General features: G+C 52.5%; 1 protein-coding gene across 5 annotated transcripts in view; it reads right to left on the reverse strand.

Annotated features, from left to right (window-relative positions):
- The window catches only part of TTC7A (tetratricopeptide repeat domain 7A), a 160,705-nt gene that overhangs the window by 67,490 nt on the left and 70,356 nt on the right, over nt 1-22,859 (reverse strand). For all 5 annotated transcript variants that reach the window (XM_030799366.1, XM_030799364.1, XM_030799365.1 and 2 more), the window contains 5 exons: nt 14,808-14,886; nt 13,829-13,986; nt 13,144-13,207; nt 2,222-2,359; nt 1,557-1,640 (listed from right to left, as the gene is read on the reverse strand). In XM_030799366.1, coding sequence (XP_030655226.1) covers nt 1,557-1,640; nt 2,222-2,359; nt 13,144-13,207; nt 13,829-13,986; nt 14,808-14,886 — 523 coding nt within the window. The remainder of the gene's footprint in view (nt 1-1,556; nt 1,641-2,221; nt 2,360-13,143; nt 13,208-13,828; nt 13,987-14,807; nt 14,887-22,859) is intronic.

Genomic DNA, 22,859 nt, shown 5'->3' on the forward strand with positions numbered 1-22,859 from the left:
AGCTTCCGTTACCTCCTGAAAGGAGTCCATGACCCACAGAAGGGTGCGAACCACTGCTCTGGCCCTAGGCCTCTCCCACCTGTACTCACTGTCCCAAGATTAGACTGGTTTTCTGTGTTTCCCGGAGGTAGGAAGAACCTGCCCATGCCACTGTGAGCTGTCCGCCCAGGCTCCATGGAAGCTCCAGCCCCACCTCCTCCTGGCCCTGTCCCTACTACCCCAGGCTGACTGGTGCCTTCCACACCTTCCTGTCCCCATCCCCATGGCCGGCTCATCTTTTCCAGCCCCTTCACTGTTGCCCACATTGTCTCCTTTGCCTGCAGTTCTGTAGGAGGGTTTCTCTCACTCCCTAACCCTTGGAAGGCCAGGGCATTGCCCTGTGTTCTGAATTCTCCGAGCCTTGACAAGACCCTGCTAAGCACAGAGCCAAGGAGATCATGCTGTGACTTCAAGATGCTCTGTGAGGTGTCCAATATGACGGGGGAGAGGAGAGGGGTTTGGAAAGACACATGCCCAGCAGATGGGGGCAGGGAAGGCTCCCCAGCAAGCCTCTCCCCGCACTCAGGCTGCAGCACCTGCTCCTCTTCCCCCTCCCTGCCAGGGCCTGGCCTGCCTTGGCTGCTGAGGCCCCGAGCTGGCTGGCATGCCCTTGATGCGTGGAGGAGGCACTGGCAAGCCGGGAGGGCCCTCCTCAGAGACGGCTGCGGGGCCAGAAATGGAACATGGCACAGATGGGCCAGGGGGGCGAGGAATTCCCTCAGCCCCATGAAAGGGCTCTGGATATTTACAGCTCCTGGAACAATCTGCAAGCTCATGCCACCTTATTTCCTGCATTCATAGCATCCTCAGCCCCAACACCCTCAGAACTCAGCTCCAGAAAGGTTTTCCTTTCATGTCACTGCTTAAAATAGAGGCTTATGTAAGTATAATTCTGATCGGAGCAAAAAGCAGGGGTGACGGCACCGGAGCTGGGTGGATAGAGAGTGAACTCATGCCCGGTGCTCCTTGCTCCGGGCAGCGTCCCGCCAGTCCCTGTCCCCATGCAGGTGCTCCTGGCCCCATGCATCATGCAGTACTCCCTCCGAACTCCCTTGTGGGTGCTGCTGCTCTGCTCCACCCTCTAAGCTTCCCCTCCGAGGCAAGTCTCCAGTCCATAAGCAGGCCATTTCCTGATGCTATGCTCAGTGGACAGGATGAGAGCTACAGCCCACGTGCAACAATGTTCACTCACCTGGATGCACCTCATATCCACCACATGCAGTCACATTATTAGCTCTTCAGCACAGAGGATACAGTGCTCCCGTGCATGTATGCACGCTCAGAGAAAAGCATCCACAGACTCACACCTGTACACTGGCACACTCATAACTCGCACGTGGACAGGAATTCACACAAGGTGTCTGTGTGGCCCATCCCACGCCCCTCCCTCTCCCGGAGGTTCAAACCAGCTGCAGGATAATCCCCACCCTCTCCCCTGGCCAGAAAAGCCCCTCTGTCCACCTCAGCAGAGCCTCCCGAGGGTGAGTGTGCAACCCCTAGTACCCCCTGGGCCTTACCTTCCCACAAGCCACCATGGAGAGGGCCACCTGGTACCAAAGGTGAAATTCTCCAAACGCAAACTTCATGGCTCGCTCCAGGCACTGGGGAGGGCAGATAATCAGCACTTACCCACCAGGGGTCCTCCCACCCCAGCCATCCACACCCTTCCAGGGTAGTCACTGCCTAAGTCACTGCTTCTGGGAGGCTGCAGGAGGCCCGCACGTGGCTCCTGGGAGACACCCTGCCGAAACCCAGTTCCTGCCCCTGGCATGCTGTGTGACCCTACTCAAGTCTCTCACCCTCTCAGGCCCTCAGTTCACCTCCTTAACATGTGAATGATCTCACAGGGTGATGTCAAAGAGCAAATGGAATAAGATTTGTGAAAGTGCTTTCAAAACGTAGACATGCAATAAAAATAGCAGCGAACATTTATTATTACTGTGCATGGCACTGTTCTCAGCCTTTCACACGCACTCTCCCCAACAACCTTGTCAGGTGGGTTCTCTAACTACCCATATTTCACCAATGAGGAAGCTGAGACTTGTACAACTTGCCAAGGTCAAAGCGGCAGAGCAGCCTGGCAGGGGAGTGACAGATGGAGAAGGGACAAATGGCTCTGTCTGATTTCCTTTACAGACCACCTGACTCTGGGGAGTGGGGTGGGCTGCATGGCCGGCCGTACCTCCGAGAGCATGACGTACTGTCCCCTTCTGCCCAGCGTGATGCTTAGGAGGTCATAGATGGCTGCAGCATTTTGCAAGCTCACTGTCCGGTCCTCCTCCTGCTCCGGCACCCGGCTCAGCACCACATCTCGAGTTGCCTGTGGGTGGGACATTGTTTGGGAAAGAGTGAGGACAGCAGATAAGCAGGTGTCTGTCTTCACAGGGCCCCCATCTTGCTGGCCCAGCCGCTATCACCTTTTTGCCACTGCCCCAAACCAGAAAGATGGCCACACTCCCGGAAATGGCCTTTTCCCATCTCCACAAAGGCCCTCTCCAAGACAGAAAATCCTCCACCCTTAGCCCAGTTTAGGTGAGGGAGCAGTTCTGAGGGGTCAAGCTTCTGGTATTCAATTTGTTATTCTACAAAATTTCAAGCCTACAGAAAAGTTGCAAGAATAGTCTCATAAGCGAAAACCCTTCCTCAATGTTCCTCTCTCTATATAACTATTATTGCCTTTTATAGTTGGTTACTTTTTCTTATTCCAGGATGCAGTCCAGGATCATACCTTGTATTCAGGTGCCATGTCGCTTTAATCTCCTTGCATCTGGAAGAGGCCCTCCACCTTTCTCTCTCATGACACTGGCATTTTTGAGGAGCATAGGCCAGTCATTTTATGGAACAGTCCCTGGTGTGTTTGCAATTCTCACAATTACAGCAAGAGTTTCGGCTAAGATGTGAAAGTGCCTGGATCGGGTAGGTGGCTCTGCTGCTTGACTCTTGGTGGGGAGATTGGGCTGTGGCCCCCAGTGCCCTCTTCTCTTCCTCTTCAGCCTCTCAAGTAGCTTTGACAAGGACATTCCCAGAGCCCCCCTTCCCTTCCTCTCTGTATCCAGCCCGGACCCTCTCCTGGCTCCTTCCAACCATGGAAACTCTCCTCTGTCCCTCCCCAGGGAGAGCTTCCCCACACTCGAGAACTCCACTCTTGGCGTCCAGCACCGAGGATTTCAGTAGCTCACAGAGTTGCCAGATGGCTGCTGGGGGTGGGGGTAGGAGAGGGAAATGTGCTGTATGAGTGGGAAATTCTGTCTAATTCCAAGAGGGGAGCTCCTCATCACCAAGCCAGAAGCTCCCCATCAAGGATGTGGGACTCTTATGTTCTTTGGTATGTGCAGGTGGTCCCACCCCTCTGCCCACCTCTATACCCTGGGGGCAACACGCAGGCTGGGGGCAAAAGAGACAGGGTGGAAAGGGAGAAGCTCCTCAGCTGCAGGAATCACGGGGGCCTCCAAGCAGCCACAGGGCAGGGACTTAGGCAGAGGACACTCTGGGGCCAGAAATGGTAACATCTCCACCCCCACTCCAAGGGCTGTGCAGGAGCTGGGCAGAGCTGCATTCTGGGCAGATGCTGCTGGGGGCTGCCCCCAGCATCCTCCCTTCTCCTGCCCATTCCCCTCTGCCAAATGGGGCTCTCTTCTGCATCTCCCTCCCTCTGTCTGAGCCTCCTTCTGTACAATAGTACTTGCCCTCCTCTGCTTCCATACACAGGACCTCAAGACCAAGGACTCAGCCTTCCTAACAGAATAAAAAGGAGCTGCCAGCCCTAAAAACCCAGATCTCCCTCATCAGAGCTACCCCATCCCTCCTGTGCAGCAAGTGGGCCTCACAGCTTCCCTTGGGCAGGACTGCTCTCCCTTCCTACAGGCGAGGAGCTGGAGGCAGAAGCCCAAGCCCCTGAGGCCTCCAGACCACAGGCTTTGGGTGTGTCCTGCAGTGCAGGGCTGGAGTGTGTCCTCCCAGAAGCCTCTGGAAGCCAAAACACCTCCAAGACCCAAGGAAGTGACTCACCCTGGGGGACAGCTCAGTCACTGAGAGACTGGTGGCCAGGGGTTCTGATGGCTGCCCCGTTGCCACAGTTGGTGAGTGCTGCCCATGCCCCCATGGACTTAGATGGCCCAGGAGAGGGTGCTGGGATGCCTGGAAATCCCGGCAAGGCTGAGCTCTGGAGTCAGCCTGTGGAACAGGAGCCGCTCAGGAGCTCCAAAGGGTTGAAGGAGAGGAGTGGAGAAAGAAGGTGCCAAGAAATCCCCCTCCTTCCCAGTGAAGTCCACCCACACAGCCACCAACAGGAAGAGAGAAGAAATTCTAGGGAGAGGTTGGCAGGAGCTAGTCCCCTAAGCCAACTAGGAATACTGCCCTCGTTCTGTCCCCGGCGATGTACCGCCCCACTCCGCCACCTCCAGCAGCTCCCCAGCTCTGGCCACCCAGGGTGGGGACCCACAGGGGCGGCCTCCACCAGGCAAGAGTGGCTTGGGAGTGAGAGGACGGGGGCACAGAGGCCCTGCCCATGGGGAGAACAGGAAGGAGCAGCAGTATAGGATGCACATCCCCGAGTGGAAGCTGACCTGGAATTCTAGTGGGAGCAAGAGGTTATAATAGGAGGGGGTGGAGCCAGACAGTCTGCAGGGGTGGGAAGAAGCTTGGCTGGGCACATCCAGGGTCTGGGGACCCTCCTGCCTGTCCGTGCAGACCAGTCCTGTTCAGGGGATAGTGGGCCGCGAGCCATCACTATGTCCATTGGGATAAAGTCTAAACTCCCTTCTAGGGCAGCCTAACTGGCGGGCTTCTCTCCAGTGACATGGAACCCCTTGCTGGTCCCTACAGTCACCATGGCCCATCTTCGGTCATGCTGCAGTTCCCTCTGTCAACCTGGATACCTTCTACCTCCTCAAAACCCCATTCAGGACCACCTTCTTACAGCACCATCCCTGACTCATCTCACCAGGAGAGGTCAGGCCTCTCCTGTCCTCCCCCAACCCAGCCCATGCCTCAGCCCGCACGCCCTTGTCTGGTTCACCAGTTCTTGCTCATAGCTAGACTCCTGGCCCCCGGCACAGCCTCACACACAGAACTTGACTCAACCTGCCTTCGCAGGGCGTGACACGCAGGAGAGAAAGATTCTGGGCCTGGAGTGGAAACCTCCCCCTGTCCACCCTAGACCTTGACCTTTAAGAGAACAGTGTCTGAATTTGTGTCTGGCAGAGGGAGGGGTGGATTTTCAGAACTGGGCGTTAATTAGGTCAGAAGAATAGGAACAGAAGAGAGGAGCATCCTAGCAGCAGTGGCAGCAGCAGCAGCATAAATCCGCAGGCTGGTGATAGGCCTTCAATAGGCAGACAGCCAGGAAGGCTCCTTGGGGGTCCCAGGGACTAGTGCGAACTGGGGCCTGTGCAAGAGAGGGCTGTGATTCCTCAGCCAGAAGCAGAAGTTGGCTGAGTGGTTACTATGGCTTTGGGGCAGGATAGAAGTGAAATATTCCTGGTGGTTGCTGGGCAGTGCCTGTGTGTGTAACCATGGCAACAGGGCGGGGTAGAGGGAAATGGGACAGAGAAAAGGCAGGCATGGGGGCTGGTGGGTAAGCCACAGCAGAATAGAATTCATGTGCAGCTCAGGGGCCAGGGCCAGCCTCAGAGGCCAGGGCCTCAGACACTACGGGAGCATCAGTTCCCTCCCAGCACCCCCAGCTGTCCTGCTCCCTCCTCCCTGGCTCACTGCCTTTAGGCCACATGGGGCACCCCCATGCTCTGGGAGTAGCTCTGACCTACTCCCAGCCACATTCTTTCCCTTCCACCATTGAAGTGGCCTCAGAATCCTGCTTTCATTAGAAAATCCTCTAGATCAAATGCAGTAACAGATGTGAATGCACTTGTGACCCTTAAAGTAATACATGAACACTAAATCTTCTCACCGTCTCTTCCTCACTGGTCTTAGAATAATGGCAGAATGTTCTCCTCTGGTTTCTCCCTGCCTAGTGCGCACTGCCATAACCCCCACACCCACCCTAAGGCTGCCCAGTGCTGGGGATGTACTGCTCCGTTTAATCCATGCATTTAATCCCTGGATTTAAACCTAGCGCTTGTGCAGTTGTCCTGCTCCTAGCCTTTGTCGTTCTGGCTGTTCTCCTAGGGTAGCCCCTCACAGAATAAAGAACATTCACTGCAAGCCGTCTGGCAGGTCAGAAGAGGAGAAGCCAAAGAAACAACACTAGTCCCCATACACCCATCACCCAACAGCTCAGCACTGCTAGCATAACACATTTCTGGTCTTTGACCAGGTATCCATGAAGCAAACATGGGACCTTAGAGAAAGGCCTCAGGCAGGCTGGCCCATGAGAAACCTAAGGCAGGGACTACTCTTGGTCAAATAGCCAGCCCTATGCGTGTGACATGCATTACTCTTTTTTTTTTTTTTTTTTTTTTTTTTGAGACAGAGTCTCGCTCTTGTTGCCCAGGTTGGAGTGCAGTGGTGTGGTCTCGGCTTACTGCAACCTCCGCCTCCCGGGTTCAAGCAATTTTCCTGCCTCAGCCTCCCAAGTACTTGGGATTACAGGCACCCACCACCATGCGTGGCTAATTTTTTTGTATTTCTAGTAGAGACGGGGCTTCACCATGTTGGTCAGGTTGGTCTTGAACTCCTGACCTCAAGTGATCCGCCCACCTCAGCCTCCCAAAGTGCTGGGATTACAGGCGTGAGCCACCGCTCCCAGCCCGCATTACTCTTTTAGAAGCTGAATTGTCACATCCACCGTCTCATCTGGCCTCACAGTAACCCCGGGCAGGGATGAAACCACTGACCACCCCCCACCCTCTGCAGATGAGGACACTGAGCCCCAGAAGATGAACTACCTTGCGTAAGGCCCCAGGGAGCTGAGGCTGAACCACCCCCCATTCCCTCAGTCAGCCAGTCAGGGACCGCTGCTGCTTGCCTGAGCTCTAGCTGCCTGGGGGCTCCTCTGCCAGCTTTTTCCAACCGAGTAACATACAAGACTAGTCCTGATCCTTTGGTGGCTGCAGGGCCACAGGCAGCACTAACCTCTCCTTCTGCCCAGCCCTGTTTCTCCTCTCTAACCCTGGACATAAACAGGACTCCAGTCTAAGAGAAGGAAAGGGAACTACCATGTGGAGCACGTTCTGTACGGCATCTCAAAATGCTCACAATAATCTGTGTACTCTCAGCCTATTTTACAGATGAGAAGACTAAGGGAGGCCAGGTAAGCTTTCCAATGCATACAAGACAGGGGGTTGGGATGTAAATTAGAGCCTAAACATTCTGACTTCACTCCTGGCTCCTTCTCTGCCTCCAGGTACCTCCGAGGAAGTGCCCAATAGCCTCATCCATGCCATAAGAGACCCTGGGCTGGCTCTGCTTATAAAAGAACTGAAGCAAAACACAAGGCCGGGCTTCTCCCATCAGGCCCTGGGTGCTGCTTCTCTGCAAAGAACATGCTCCTTGGGCAACAGGTCCAAGGCCCTGATCAACCGCATTCTCAAAAACAGGCTCTCCATTGGCCAAGGAACAAGGTTCAGGGCCTGCTGCTGCCACCCCTACCCCCCGCAAAATTACCCCGGAAACAAGTCTCCTGGCAGCATCTGTACCCAGCACTTGCCCCTTCCCTGGAGGACACTGTCATGCTCCCCCTGTGCTGTCGTCCCCACCAGCAGACATAATTACCACTGGCTCTCGAGCTGCCAGTCCACAGAGCCAAGAAATAACATGCTCTGTGACATGTCCCATCCACCCAGCAACCCAGGCCAGGCCCACGCCAGCCTCTGAGCTCCTGCTGCGTCAGGTTCCTGCAGCAGAAAAAATAGCTCTTTCTGCCAGTTAGAGAGAGAGGCTCTCCCACCTCCACTGAACCAAGGGCTCTAAGCTGGCAGTGTTATCAGACCCTTCACCGCTTCAGCCTTCAGCAGAGCAGGGCCTTGTGTTAGAGCAAATCAGATCCCAAAAGCTGAAACAATCTGTGCTCATCTGCTGAATCCCTAATGGAATCAAGCCCAGGAAGCACTTTTTTTTTTTTTTTTAACTGAATGGCATCCTTAATCCAATTTATCTCCCAATCAGACCTGAACATAAATGTTTTCAAAAATGACTAAGTCAGAATCAAGTATTTATCACGACAAAATGTGCACATATTGAACAACCAAAATGTACCAGGCACCTTCACGTTCATTTTCTTATTTAATCCACCAAAGTCATACAAGAGAGATTAGCTCCATTTTACAGATGAGAAAACCGAGGCTCAGGGTAGTAAGAAGCTCACCCAGGCCACACAGATAGTGAATGGTAAATTCAAGATTCAAACAGCCAGATGCCCAGCATTGGGCATGGCACAAAGTCTGTTAACCTGCAGAGTCCCAGGACCCAGAGACTTACCTATCCACCCCACTCTCTCAACACCAGGGCTCTGTACCCTTTCCATTTCTAAGAGCAGCAACTTGCTCACCAGCTGAATGAAACAGGGATCCAAGGGTTCAGTTTACTTTAGCACGTATTTTTATGCCCCAGATCAGTATTTTAGAAATAATAAAGATTCCTGTATCTCCTAGTTCCCCAACTGTCTCAGAAAATCAGGCTGGTTTCATGCACGGTTCTTTCAAAAACAAGAATTTACATTTGAGGTTCAGCATGCTGGGGTCATTCCTTCTGATTTGGGGACCAGGATTTCCTCCACATCCCTGGGTACAAACTGCAGTAGATGGGAGTCCATTTGGGACAGGAACTATGATTGAACTGTTAATCATTGTCTTTACAGTGCTGAGCATGGTCCTGCATGCTGTAGCTGCTTGAATAAGATTAGATGGATGGATGGTAGGTAGATGGATAGATAAGAGAATGAATGGATGGATACATGGTGGGTGGACAGAGAGATGAATGGATGAATGGGTAGGTGGATGCAGGGTTGGTAGGTGGCTGGATGGATGAATGGAGGATGGATGGAATGATGGGTGGATGGATGAATGATAGGTGGATGAATAGGTGGATAGATAAATGGTGGGTAGATGGATGGATGAAAGGGTAGATGGATGAATGGGAGGTGGATGGATAAATGCATGAATGGGTAGGGGGATGCATGGTTGGTGGGTGGATGCGTAGATGGATGAATGAATGGGTGGATGGATGGATGGTGGATGAATGGATTAATGGGTAGATGGATCGATGGTAGATGAATGGATTAATAAGTGGATGAATGGATGGTGGGTAGGAGGATGGGTGGATGGAGAAATGATGGGAGGGTAGATGGCCAGAAGGATAAATGGTAAAGTGGGTGGATGATGGATATATGAATGAATCAATGATAAGTACGTGGATTTTTAAATGCCATTTTGGCCCCAAAGACTCAAAACTAGGTCCAAAACACAAATCATCTTCAACCAGTTATATCTTATATCACCCTTGCATTCCTGTGAAAGCATTAGTAAGGTTTCTATTTACCTCTTGAAAGACAAGGTCTCCCTCATTCATTCTGATTGCACATAGTCAGCTTGTAATAAAAACCATATCCAAGGCAGCAGCCCCACACCACACAGCCACTCCTCGGAGTTCCAAACCACAAAACAAGGAAGCCTGCAAACACCGTTTCCTGCAGCAGCTGCTCTGGATGTCCTGGAGGTGGAAGCAATGATGATAATGCCTCCTGGGTTGGCTCTGCGGAAAAAGCTTTCACTGCAGCATAATGCATTCTGCAGGTATTAGGAGAACCTAAGTAGCAGCCAAGGCCACCAACTGCTGTTCTAGAGGTTTCTCCCCAAGCCCATCATTTGCAGCCAAACCCAGCCAACATCAAAGCGGGATGAGGAAAACCCTGCAGGTACATGGAGCCTTGGGGTTCAGCTGAGAGGTATCAGGGCAGGAGCTTAGGAGACTGGTAGAGTGGAGCCCATACCCTAGTCCTCTCACTGATCAAGAATGAGATTGGAGGGAAGGAGAATTTAAAACAAAGGCAGGAGAAAAGACAGGTCTGGCCACTCGGAGAAACCATTCCCAGCCACATAGGCCAGATCCAGCAGCCGGGCGAAAGGTCACTGCAGATGAAACACTAAAGCTAAGTTCATTGCCAATACTCTCCCCCAAATCCCTCAAGTTTCTGAATGTCTAACAGGCTGGGTGTGCGTAAGGGGAAACAAACCAGCCAGCCCCACAAAAGGTACCTCCTCCCAGCCTCAGTGCAAACAGCGTCTGGGCAGTGCCTCTGTTTCCTATGCCACAGGGAATCTCCCAGGACACAGCCTGGCCAGCCAACCCAGACTCACCCACCCCCTAACCCCTAGTCTCTGAGGCAGGCTGCCAGCCACACTGTCTTACAAAAGGGAAAGAACTGCTTAGAGGAGATGGCATACTCAGGAAAACCCACCTGGCTCCAAGCATGGGCCATGTTTCTGTAAAAGGCCATTCTCCGCTTGGAGGGTTTGGGGGTAGGTGGACAGCCTTAACTGAAAGGCATCTGAACTCTGTCCTGAGGACTCAGATCAAGCAGAGGCTACAGAAAATGACTTGGGAAGACAGAGCCCAGCCTCACTCCTACCAGGAGAAAAATGATGACCATCCTCACCCTGATAGGCTTGTCCCTTTTACAAAGCCCTCTGATCCCCAAAGTCACCTCCTTGGCCTTTTACACTTAAGACCAAGGATTAGAGCAGTGGGCAAGGGAAGTACCAGGATGGAAGCCCAGGAGCCCTGCATCCTGGGGCTTGGAAACTGCTGAGGGAGAAGGACATGTTCGAGTCATGGCTTCAAGGCTTATTAGTATACGACCTTGACCAACAGCCATACCTGTCCTGGACCTCACTTTCGTCATCTGTAAGACGGGAACATATAGTATTAGACTGAAATGTATGAAACTGTTGTTTTTGTAGGTCATAAACAATTGAAAATCGGCAATTTCATATGACTGAACATAATGCTCACCTAATCAGCTTGGAACCTCCCTGACTGAGAAAGGACCTAACAGATGACCCTGTTTTCAGCCTTTCACCACCTACCTGTAAATTGCACTGGAAGCCTCAGTATACAAAAGCTACAAAATAACCGGTGTTTAGGCCGGGCTCAGTGGCTCATGCCTGTAATCCCAGCACTTTGGGAGGCTGAGGCAGGTGGATCACCTGAGGTCAAGAGTTCGAGACCAGCCTGGTCAACATGGTGAAACCCCGTCTGTACTAAAAATACAAAAATCAGCCAGGTGTGGTGGCACGCACCTGTAATCCAAGCTACTTGGGAGGCTAAGACACAAGAATCACTTGAACCTGGGAGGCAGAGGTTGCAGTGAGCCAGGATCACACCATTGCACTCCAGCCTGAACGATGAGGGAGACTCTGTCTCAAAAAAAAAAAAAAAAAACACAACAAAAAAAACCCTGTGTTTCCAGACAGGTGATTCCAGTGCAGTCTCACTGAAGGGTGAACATGGTGAAATGGCGGAGACGGGATGGGAATACTGGTCTGCATCTGGGGTTCCATATTTCAAAACTAGGATTCAGTCTGTGGTCAAAGTAAGGGCCCATTTTTAAAAAGTAAAAAGCACACTGTTCTCCCATGAAAATCAGATGTGGCACATGGTCCCTCTATCTCCACAGCTGCTAACCAGCAAGATGGCCCCTCCCATGGGCAACCACTTACGCACCTCACAGGCAAACATTTTAGGGCAACACCCTGGACAGCTGGCACTCCCATCCAAATATCCACACCCTACACAGAAACTCTCAGATCTAACACGTACCAGCCCCAGCTGAGGCAGGATGCAATCCCTCTGCCCCACAGGCCAGCGCCTGCTCCTATTTGCTGGGAGGCCTGAGGCACCAGAGGCAATCTGACTACCAACGCTATCTAAGCAAGCCCTGGCATCGCATGGTCCCAGGCATCCAAGGGAACATTCATTTCTGGCTGTTCAGGGATCTAGCTCATGGGATCTTGGTTTCTTAACCTCCGCATCCATACACTGCTCTCAGATGCATTGTTTTTTAAAAAACCCATTTCTCAACCTGGTGGTTCCCAGCTCACCAGCTCTGATGGGCCCCTTGGTTGGAGGACTTGGACCTGACCATGTAGATGACTCCTGTGTGCTTGGCTTCTGCTGCTCCTGCCCCACTCTTCCTGTGCCCCCTTTGGACCAGTCCAGTCCATCCTTCATCTTACCACCTCCTCAACCACACAGCCACAGTGCACTCTCCTTTGCTGAGCATCCAAAGTGCTTAGCCCTGGGCAAACATTCCTTGGTACCATGGCCACCATATGTGTGCATGCACGAGTGTGTGTGTGCATCCACGTGCGTGTGTTTGCCTCATCTTCCTGCCCAGGACATGGGCAATGGGTCCTGTAGAAAAGTCTAAACAGCAAACTTCATGTGTGCTTTGTCTAGCACAATTTGTCTTCTCCTCTGTGTTCTTTTCCCATAGCATTCACGCGTGGACATCCTGCATATTGTAGTTTTTGATTAATTTACTGCCTGCTTCCCTTTACTAGAATGTAAGCTCCATGAGGGAAAGGACTTTTCTCCATTTTGTTTGCTGCGGCATCTCTGGTGTCTCCAGCAGGGTCTGGCACAAAGTAGATGCTCAATAAATATCTGTTGTGTGAATAAATGAACTCCTTCCATAGGCACGCTTACCTTTGTGAGTACTGTTATATTACAGGGGAGAAAATGGAGGCTCAGAGAAAATAAGTGATGTGCCCCAGCCCTCAGCTAACATGCAGAACTGGAACCTGATTCCACGCTTTCTGACTCCAAAGTGCTCATTCCTTCCATTCCCTACCTGCCATGTTCTCATATCTGTCACAGCACCCAGCACACAACTATGTAACATTTTACTGTGGCCTTGTTGATGATCATCTTTTTAATCCCAAAAGAGGTGGGTGGGGCCTTAGGCACTCAGTCTCTACTTATTTGGGGGCAGAATGCAGGCCTCCAAATGAAGTCTTCTACAGCCAATTCCAAACCTAATGAGCAAGACTTGCCGTATGGGGGCCCAGGGCCAAGAAGCATCTACTTTAGGAGTATCCCTGGGAGACAGAGTTTGGCTAGGTCACGGGTGGCCTGTACCTGGGCCCCACAGCCCTTCCCCACAGGGTCAGAGGGCCAGAGGCCCCTGAAGGAGGTCCTGGAGCTTACCATGGACTCGCTGATGAGGAGGAGCAGGAGGGCTTCCTCGATGTTGTCCTTGGGGCAGTAGAGGCTGAAAGACACAAATGACAGGCCTAGCTAGAGCACACGCCTCACCAGACAGCACCACTGACCCACCATGCCAGCCTTCTGCCCCAGAGTCAGCACCAGCCCAGTAAGGTGACCTCTTCCTGCATAATTCATGGGCACCGGATACCATATGCCCCAGAGTCATGGATCTGAAAGGCTGCGGTGGGTGGTGGCTGCTGGGCTGGAATAGTACGGATGCTCCCAGGGAGGAAACATTCCTCCCAGCACCAGCACTGCAGGGAATGGCTGGGGCAAGGAGCAGGGAGGAGCCAGAACTACTCTCTGCTGGTTGGCTACAGACCACACCTTCGATGAACAGCACAAGCGAGAGAGAGGTGTATCAGACAAGACTACTGGGAAGACAGGTAACCTCCAAATGATTTCTTTGGTCTCCGAGTGCCTTATAGGATTATCTCCACTACCTGGACCCCAACACCTGCCTTCTCTAGTTGATCTGGCTCCTGCTGAGACTGAGGAGGCTGCCTGGCAGTGTGCTAAGTGGAGACTGGAGGAGAGCATGGGGCAAAGAGGAAGCCACCAGTGGGGACAGAACCCTGTGTGAGACGTGAGACTGGCAAGGTGCAGCAGGGCAGGCAGAACTTACTTGTCTCCTTCATAGAGGTGAGGTTTCCGCAGGGCCTGTGTGGCGAAAGAATTCTCCTCCTTGCCCATGAACTCGGGCAGAGGGTGGGACAGGGGGCTCCAGTAGCACTCCTCACTCAGGGAGTGCAGCAGGACCCCCGCCAGGTGCTTGGCCGCCATCTGGCAGAGAGGGAAGCACTCAGACCCAGGCACAGTTGTCAGCTCTACCCCAGCATGACCTAGAATGCCCTCTGCCCATCACCCAGCTAAATCTGCCCCCCTTGCAATGTGCGGCCCTTTGGGTAGACCCCCCAACCCCACTCCCAAGGAGCCCCCTCGCTCCTTCAGTCCCTCCAACACTGGGGCTCCCATCCCTCTGCTGGCCTCAGACAGCTCCTAACTCATCTTTTCTCTCCTCTCCTAGACAAGAGGAGCATTTCCTTCCTCTCCTGACCTCTTGGAGCCCAGCCCCACTCTGAGTATTCAGCAGGCCCTTGCAGTATTGGGAAAAGCATAATGCCACAGGCATGGGCAGCTCTGTCTCTCAGGTGCCTTTCTGATATTTGACTGAGAATTATAGCTTGAGAAGCAGCTGTGGCTCTGGTTTGGACGAACTAAGGCCTAGGAGGGCAGACCTGTGTTGGGGCAGGTAAGCAGGGTCAATGTTATTTATTAGGATCATAAACAAATCCCTAAAAGTTCGCATAGCACCTTGCTAGTGGTGGTAGCAAGTTTGTCAACACAGTTTTCCCAGGGAAGGGCTGCTAGTAGATCTGAAATCTGATTTAACATGAGGGACTATCTGCAATGCTGCGGGGAGAAGGAGGCTGCACCTCCCTGGCTGCGTGGGAAAGGATGCTGAGATTGATTACCAACCTCTGCCACGAGCAGACAGGAGACCTACTGCCACCCCTGCTTCAAAGGCTCCCTGCAAGGACTTCTGTTGTCTCCCACCAAAACTGACTCCTGAATAAGCCAGCACTGCCAGCACCCCATATTACCACTTTGAAGTTCTGAGTTGCTTTGGTCTCCACAGTCCGCAGCACCTCCCGGAGCTCTCTCATGCCCTTCACGATGTTCCTGGTGGGAGGATGGCAGAAGTAGAGTTGTTACCAGCCTAGCTCGCAAAGAAGGATGCTCTCAGCACACCAGCAGACTCTAGGAGGAGCTGCCTGTTGGAGTTTTATTTGAACACATTCGATAACTGGAGTGAAAAGTTAGAGTTGTAACACCAGGACTTTGGAAGCCCAGGACATCAACAAAAAGGAGGGAGGATCCCTTTTCCCCTAGTCCCTTCCCCTCTTTCCCCCCAGCAACTTGGGCTTCCAGTTTACCACCAAAGGGGGTACCAAGATTGAGTATCTCAAACAAGGTCTGACCTTGGCCTAAGAGCCTTGGGCTGGTGTCAGACTTTCTGACCTCAGTCAGCCTCAAATTCTACAGCTTCACTTGCTGTATCCAGTCAATGCTAGATTCCATCCTCCCCTCTCTGTCCCTAGTACCATGGCCCCAGGCTGGCCTGCCTCACCTTGGGCCTTGATGACCACACCAGCCAGTCTCACCACTTCCAGTCAGCCTTCTGTGCCTTGAAATAGTTTTCAAGCTTTTAAAAGCGTGAGCCATAGTGACAAACACATCTCACATTGCAACCCAGTATCCACACACACTTCCCTGACATAAAACCGAAGTTTCTCGACACAATACCCATCTCTCCTATGTGCAATCAACACTGAGGTTTTCCATTTTCCTTTTCCCTCTACCCCTGTTTTGTAACATGCTGGCTGCAGCCTACTAAACAGATCTTGCATTCCCACTAACAGGCTGTGGCCCGCAATGTGAAAAACTGCTCCCACTGCGCCTTGGGGGTCTAGTGGATGCAGCAAGGTCACCTGGATCCTCTCAAGTCCAGCCCTATAGTGGCCCCAGGGCTCACAGAATCCAGTGTGGGCCCTCAGCGTAGCTTCCTGAGGCTGTGGGGCCTGCCCCTCACCTTTCTCCCACCTCAGCCCCCAGCACTCGAGCAAGTCCTTTCTGAATGACCGCAATCCCCTATATCAAGTCTCGGCACTGGCTTCTTCCACTGCCTTACATGGCCTTTCCCCACTTCATTCTTCAAAAGCGAGTTCCAATGTCACCTCCTCCATGAAGCCTCCCCAGAACCCTGCCTATGCTGCCCTGCCTGTTAATTCCTCTTCTGAAGCAAGTAAAACCTCTCGAGGTCATTTTCTACCTGCAGGTCTGACCCTCGCACACTGTGGCCACCTGAGGGCCAGGCGCATCGCTCCCAGGTTTCTAAAGCTCCGCCCAGCAGCTCCTGCCACGTAGCACATGCTCGGGAAAGTGTAAAGGCTGCCCTCTCATTCGCTCAGGGGGTTCCCTGGATCACACCACACAACGGATAGCAGAGGCTGCTGGGCTGGCGAATTCAGAAAAATTAAGATCACAGAGGGTGAAGAGCCAAAGTTGGCAGCCAAGAAAGTTACATAAGCCCCTTCTTCAATTTCATGCACAAAACAGGCTCCTGGGGGCTTTGGGGCCTGGGAGCCATGAAAGGACACATTTGCAGATCAAGTCCCTTGCCTTCTGGAAAGTTCTGGCCTCAGGACACGCAAGCAAGACGGACCCTTGTCTTCAGAGTTGAGAATGGAGACTCCTGGGGTAGGATCAGAGTTACGATGACCTTCCCTAGCCTGCCAAGTGCTCTGAAGACCTGGGAGTGGCAAGCAGGACAGGGAACCTCAGCCCCCTTAGAGACCATCAAGTCTGGGTGAGGTCCATAAAACGAAGACTTCACTTAGCTCAGTGTCTCCCAGACTTCTGTAGACTGCATACCTCATTTACCATGTTTACCACTAGCTGCCTATCACCAATATTATTATTCATGTCATACTTTTCCTTATATCTTCCTTCTTCTTTTAAGGTGAGTAAATAACTCACCTTCCCTTAGTAATAACAGAAGTATTTTTTAAAAGTTAGTGTGCACATCACTTAAAACCACATTGTGCCTCACTAGAAATACACATCCCACACTCTAAGAAATGATAATTTATTTTATTTATTTGCAGAGATGAGGTCTTGCTATGTTGTTCAGCCTGGTCTCAAACTCCTGGACTAAAGTGATCCTCCCACTTCAGCCTCTCAAAGTGCTGGGATTACAGGCGTGAGACACCACCACGCCTGGCCAGAAATGATAATTCAGACAAGAGGGCCTCAAAATGTGGTACTTGGACTAGCAGCATCCGTATGCCAGGGACTTGTTAGAAATGCAAATTCTGAGACCCCCATCCAGACCTGCTGAATTAAGAACTCTGGGGTGGGCCAGGTGTGGTGGCTCATGCCTATAATCCCAGCACTTTGGGAGGCCGAGGCTGGCGGATCACTTGAGGTCACTGGTTCAAGACCAGCCTGGCCAACATGGTAAAACCCCATCTCTACTAAAACTACAAAAATTAGCTGGGCTGTGGTGGCACCCGTGCCTGTAGTCCCAGCTATTCGGGAAGCTGAGGCAGGAGAATTGCTTGAGCCTGGGAGGCTGAGGTTGCAGTGAGCTGAGATTGCACTACTGCACTCTAACCTGGGCAACAGAGCAAGACCCTATCTCAAAACCAACCAACCAACCTCTGGGGTGGGGCCCAGCAATCTGGGCTTTATCAGATCGCCAGGGGGGTTCTGATGGACACTCAAGTCGAGAACAACTGGTTTAGGGGATGCCCTGGGGTCTTCTAGTTCTCCTAGTCCAAGAAGTCAGGCTTCAGAAGGGACAATCTGACACAGTAACCCCAGCTTTGCAGCCAGTCCCTACGTCTGTAATCTTGGGAAAGTGAGGCAGCCTCCCTAAGTCCTAGTCTCTTTTCATTTCCTCATAGTGCTGTTAGGCAGATGACATACATGAGGCCCCAAGCACACTCAGGCATGTGGCAGAGGTTCATTAAATATTCTCTTCCTTTCTCCTTCTAATTTGGGTCTTGAAGATCATATGACTTATGTTTTGACTTATGTTAAAGTTTGGAAGTTTGGGAGCTAATGAGTAGGGGAGAGGACACAAGTGCCTGCAGGGACCCTTCAGCTTTGTGACCACCTTCCTCCTACCAGCCCTCTGCCACATAGAGGACAGAACAGGATTCCTGGTAGATAAGCCAGGCCCAAGGACAGGCCCAGGCCCCCCACAAGAAGCTCCTTCGGTTCCACTGAGGCCTCTGTCTCAGGAAATAACCCAGAGCTGGAGAGCAGGCCATAGGCCAGGCCAGCTAAAGGGACAGCCCAGCACCAGCCACCACCAGAAGACAGGAAAAAGACAGACTGCAGCAAACCGAGTAAAAGGACAGACCTCATGAGCTCCCGGAAGAGAAAAGAACTGGCTGATTTTGGGACATCAGTCTAGGACAACCCTGGCAGCTGGGCCCAACAGCAGCAGGCTGAAGAGGGCTGGACCCTGGGGCTGCCTAGGGCCCCGTGGCCCAGAGCAGGCCGACAGGTCCTGGGACCTGCTACCAAGAGGCCAAAGCCAAGAATGACTGTGGCCCCTTCTTTCCACTCCACCGCAAGGACTATCCTCTCTCTGCAATGCTGAATGAGCTCAGCCTTTAGCCTTTACATCATCAATGCTCTTGGACCAGCAGACTGGCATTACCTGGAAGCTTGGGAGAAATGCAGACTCCCCTCCAAAACACACACACATACATGCACACACACACACACACATGCACACACACACACGCACGCACTCAAGGCATCAGCACTGCATCTTATGCATCTTAAGATTCTGTATCTAAAAGTTGTGTCTTTTTACTACTTTCAAATCTATAAGGGATTCTGGCATATAAGCTCCCAGGAATTCTTTAGCAAACCAAATAATCACCCTCAGGCATGTTTTGGGTAAACCCCAATTTTTATTGAATGCCCTTCAAGAAAAAAAAAAAAAATACAGAGGTCCCAGTGGCCAGGGCTGTACAGGGAGAGATCTGGGGTCCCAGCTAACACTGACCTGGGAATGCCCCTCTGCCTCAGCTTACCCCTCTGAGAAATGAGAAGGCACACGGGGCTTCTCCAGGGCTCTGCAGATGGCCATGAGCCTAAGCAATCCAGTCCCAGCTCTGAAGCTGCCAGTGCCAGGTGGAGCTGGGGCTTTTCCGAGCCATTGCTGGCTGCCCTGCCAGAGGCCAGCTTGAAAGATCTCTTTGTTCTTGTCTCTCATGCTGACCTTTCTGAGCAAAGCTGCCCACTTTTACCAATATCCAAACAGGGCCTCAAACAAACCCTGGCCCAGAAACAGCCTGCGTGGGGAGAAGCCAGGAAGCCATTTATTCCAAGTCAAGTAAAGCCTGGTTGGCCAGGAAGAGAAAGAGAGATGTGGGTGTGATGATGGGTCAAGGACACAGCTCATCTTAGGGGAGCCTCTAGGTGGGATGTGCAAGGGGCTGGCAAGCTCCCCAGTCCCCTAGGTGGCAGCAGGCAGTGCTGCACGTTTCACAGAGCCCTTCCTTTACCTTACTCAGTCCGTGCAGCTTCTAATGAGGTTGGTGAGGGAGGCAGGCTTCATTATCCCAGTACCAGCACAATGTGTGCTGCATAGAAGGTGCTCAAGAAATGATCACTGAATAAATAAATCCCTATGTTCCAACAGGAAAAAGAGCCTGGAAGATGCCTGCCTTTCCAGGCTGTCACTTACCCAAAGGGAGAGGCAGGCTTACGGCAGGCACAAAAGGGTTCAGATTTTCCTCTCTTCTCACCCTGAGACCCCTGGGAAAGACAACACCTGTCTCTTGACCCAGCATGGTTACATTTTCTTTTCCTGGCCATGTGAACTCCAGAACTCCTGGGACTCAATTTGCTAAGTCTTTACAAAGTACCAGCTGCCTACCAAGTGCCTGGTCATCAGCTCTGTTCACAATAGAGATTAGCCAAGTATTTTGCATACAGTAAGTGTTAAAAAAATTTGGGGAAGACCGGGTTTGAGCTCAAACAGAGAATGAGAAACTACATGGAACTGATAGCTGAACGGAACCTAAACAGATACTAGTGCATATGGCCCTGGCCAGATGTCCCCATTCCAGGGCCAGTACCGCTAACTGTGTATGAAAGGTTACCAGTCAAAGACCCAGAAGAGCATAGCCAGTTGGCAGATCCCAACAGCAGAATGGGTGAATCAGGGGACAAGGTCAGGTGAAGTTCAAATGGTCATCAAACTGTTCACCCCTGTCGCAGACCCAAATCCTCTGTTTCAAACAGAGAATTCCTCTTCACTCCCAGCCCCAGAATAGGGCTGTGACATTTCCCTCCTGTGGCACTGAGGATGTCGTCCAGGTGCTGGGCTCTTTCCTTTCTAGTGAGGCGGGGGATGGGGGATGGGGGTGGGGAAGGTTGAGGAGGTGGTGCTAAGAGTAGACAAAGGCTGTGCATTCAGAGAGGTTGGAATGGGCCTCAGAGATCACCCTGTGCCCCAAAGCATGACCCAGAGCACCGGGAGGCTCTCAGAACGAGCTTCACTGTTGGGTGACTATGGCCCTGGAGCCCCAGATTTGTGAGAACAGTCTGACTCCTGTCCTCCCCTAGCCCTGCAGATACCAGGTGGCTGCTGGAACAAGGCAGAATTACTGATGGAACCCCTCATGGGGGTCACGCCAAACAGCAGGCTGGGCTTTCTAAGGTGCCTTTGCTGCCTCTCCAACTTGGCATCCAGCTGGAAAGGTGGAGCAAACACACACACACACACACACAGACACACACACACACACACACAGAAAGGGACAGTGCTTTCACTGGCCTGAACAACCTGCCAAAGCCCTGGGGAACTCCCTTAGAAAACACATCCACTCCCTTCTCTATTGTTTGATTTTGGTGCAGTGAGCACATGTTGCTTTACTAATTAAAAAAAATTAAAAGAACAAGCACAAAACCTGCAGCTCACCTGGTTCAATGTGCATGGCCCAAGCTCACTCTGGGCCCAGAGCAAAAAATAGGTGCTGCCAGGTCTAGGCGGAAGGAAGGGAAAAACCAACTCAGAGAGAAATGGGCTCTTGCCCACTCTGGGTAAAGGAGCAGAGTCGGCTCACATTCTTGTTCTTGGGAGATGCCCAGGCACTCATCCTAGTGCAGTTAGAGCCACTGACAGGTACAACCAGCTTCCCTGGCACTGCACGGTCCCCCTCCCCTTTCAGGCACCCACTGCTTCACCCCTGGAGCTGTTTCATGCAAAAGAGAACCAAGCTCATTTCTGGAGCCTCCCCTATAGTCTGGACCCTGGGCCCAGCAGTCATTGCCCGCCTCCCCAAAAAACATGTCAGAAAGGTGCCCCCTCCTGGCAACCAGGTGGCCGAACTGCCTGGGGCGAGGCTCCAACCAGAGTCCACGGCTGCCCTCTAGTGGCGGTGAGGGGGAAGAGACACCCTCCATCCCCACCCACTGCTGGCTCCTTTGAACTGGAGCCTCCCAATTCCTGATGGTCCTTTCAGGCCTGTGCCTTCAGTTCTAGCTCAATTAGGAACCCTGTCATCAGCCACAGAGCAAGGGGCAAGAACCATCTGGGGAATCAGCTGCTGAATCAATAGGGCAAGGCTCCTGGAGGAAATTAACATCCCTCAGACATCCTGATGAGGAACTGGGCAGCAGTCTCAGGCTTAGCCAGAGATGGGGAGGACCAGGCTTTCCTGAAGTTCCAAGGAAAGCATCTGGGGTCCAGCAATCGCCACCCACCGTACACAGTGGACAACAGCACACTCTTTAAATTAGGTCAAGTCCTCAATGGCAGGGACAAGCTGGACTCTGGGGGCGGGCACTGCCTGTGGCCATCTGGCCCCACCCTGTTCTCAGCAGGGTCTCCTTAGTCTCGCTGGCAGCTGGGTCCAGCCAGGCCCATGTGGGAATGAGCTCAGGCAGGAAGCAGGCTCCACCATCCCTTCCTCTCCCTGGGACCCTGAGGAACTGCAGCACCTCTGCTCCACTCCTGGCCCCTTGGAGTGAACTGCTCCTCAGATACCTTCAGGGTCCACCCCACCCCAGACAGCACCCCCACCTCTCTGCCTCTTTCCCCCCCAGCACAGAACACTGCCTGACCGTCTCCACCACAGGCTCCCCTCTGGGATGGTCACTCCACGAAGGGAGGAGACCTCCTCCTGGCCACAGCTCGAACCTTGCAGTGAGGGCAGGGCGTCTGGCCCATAGCAGGCACTCGGAGGCAACCCAGGACAGGAACTGAGGGGCCTTTCTCTGGGCTTCATCACCTAAACCTGACTCCCCTCACAGGGTAGTAAGCTCCCTGAACACCGAGAAGGGTTTCTCCCTGCTTCCCAAACAACCCAAGAGGCCAGGAGGGCAGGATAGAATGTAAACAGCAGAAAATGCTGCCTGACTCCCGCAGCCCTTTAACAGACCATTCAAAGCTGCCCGAATGCAGACAAGCTGACGTCAGTATCTGACAGGTATTCTGCTTCTAGCACCTTAAGCTAAGACAGTGGTTCTCAACTGGGGGCAACTGTGCCCCCACCCAGGACATGTGCCAATGTCTGGAGCCATTTCCGGGTGTCACACTTGGCCAGGGCGAGTGGGGGGATGGTGCTCCTGGCATCTAGTGGGTGGAAGCCAGAGATGTTGCTAAAACCTACAATGTATAGGAGAGCCCCATGATGAAGTTACCTGGCTCAAAAACCAACAGTGCTGAGGCTGAGAAACCCTGGGCTAAGGTATCTTTATATTATTTTTTAACTTCCTAACAACAAATGCATTAAAAAAAATACTGGCCCGGCGCGGTGGCTCACGCCTGTAATCCTAGCACTTTGGGAGGCCGAGGTGGGCGGATCACCTGAGGTCAGGAGTTCGAGACCAGCCTGACCAACATGGAGAAACCCCGTCTCTACTAAAAATACAAAATTAGCCGGGCATGGAGGCGCATGCCTGTAATCCCAGTTACTCGGGAGGCTGAGGCAGGAGAATCACTTGAACCTAGGAGGCAGAGGTTGCAGTGAGCCCAGATCGCGCCATTGCACTCCAGCCTGGGCGACAAGAGTGAAAACTCCGTCTCAAAAAAAAAAAAAAAAAAAAAATACTGAAACTGACGA

The sequence above is a fragment of the Nomascus leucogenys genome, chromosome 19 (assembly GCF_006542625.1).
Source record: "Nomascus leucogenys isolate Asia chromosome 19, Asia_NLE_v1, whole genome shotgun sequence".
NCBI classification, from domain to species: Eukaryota; Metazoa; Chordata; class Mammalia; order Primates; family Hylobatidae; genus Nomascus; species Nomascus leucogenys.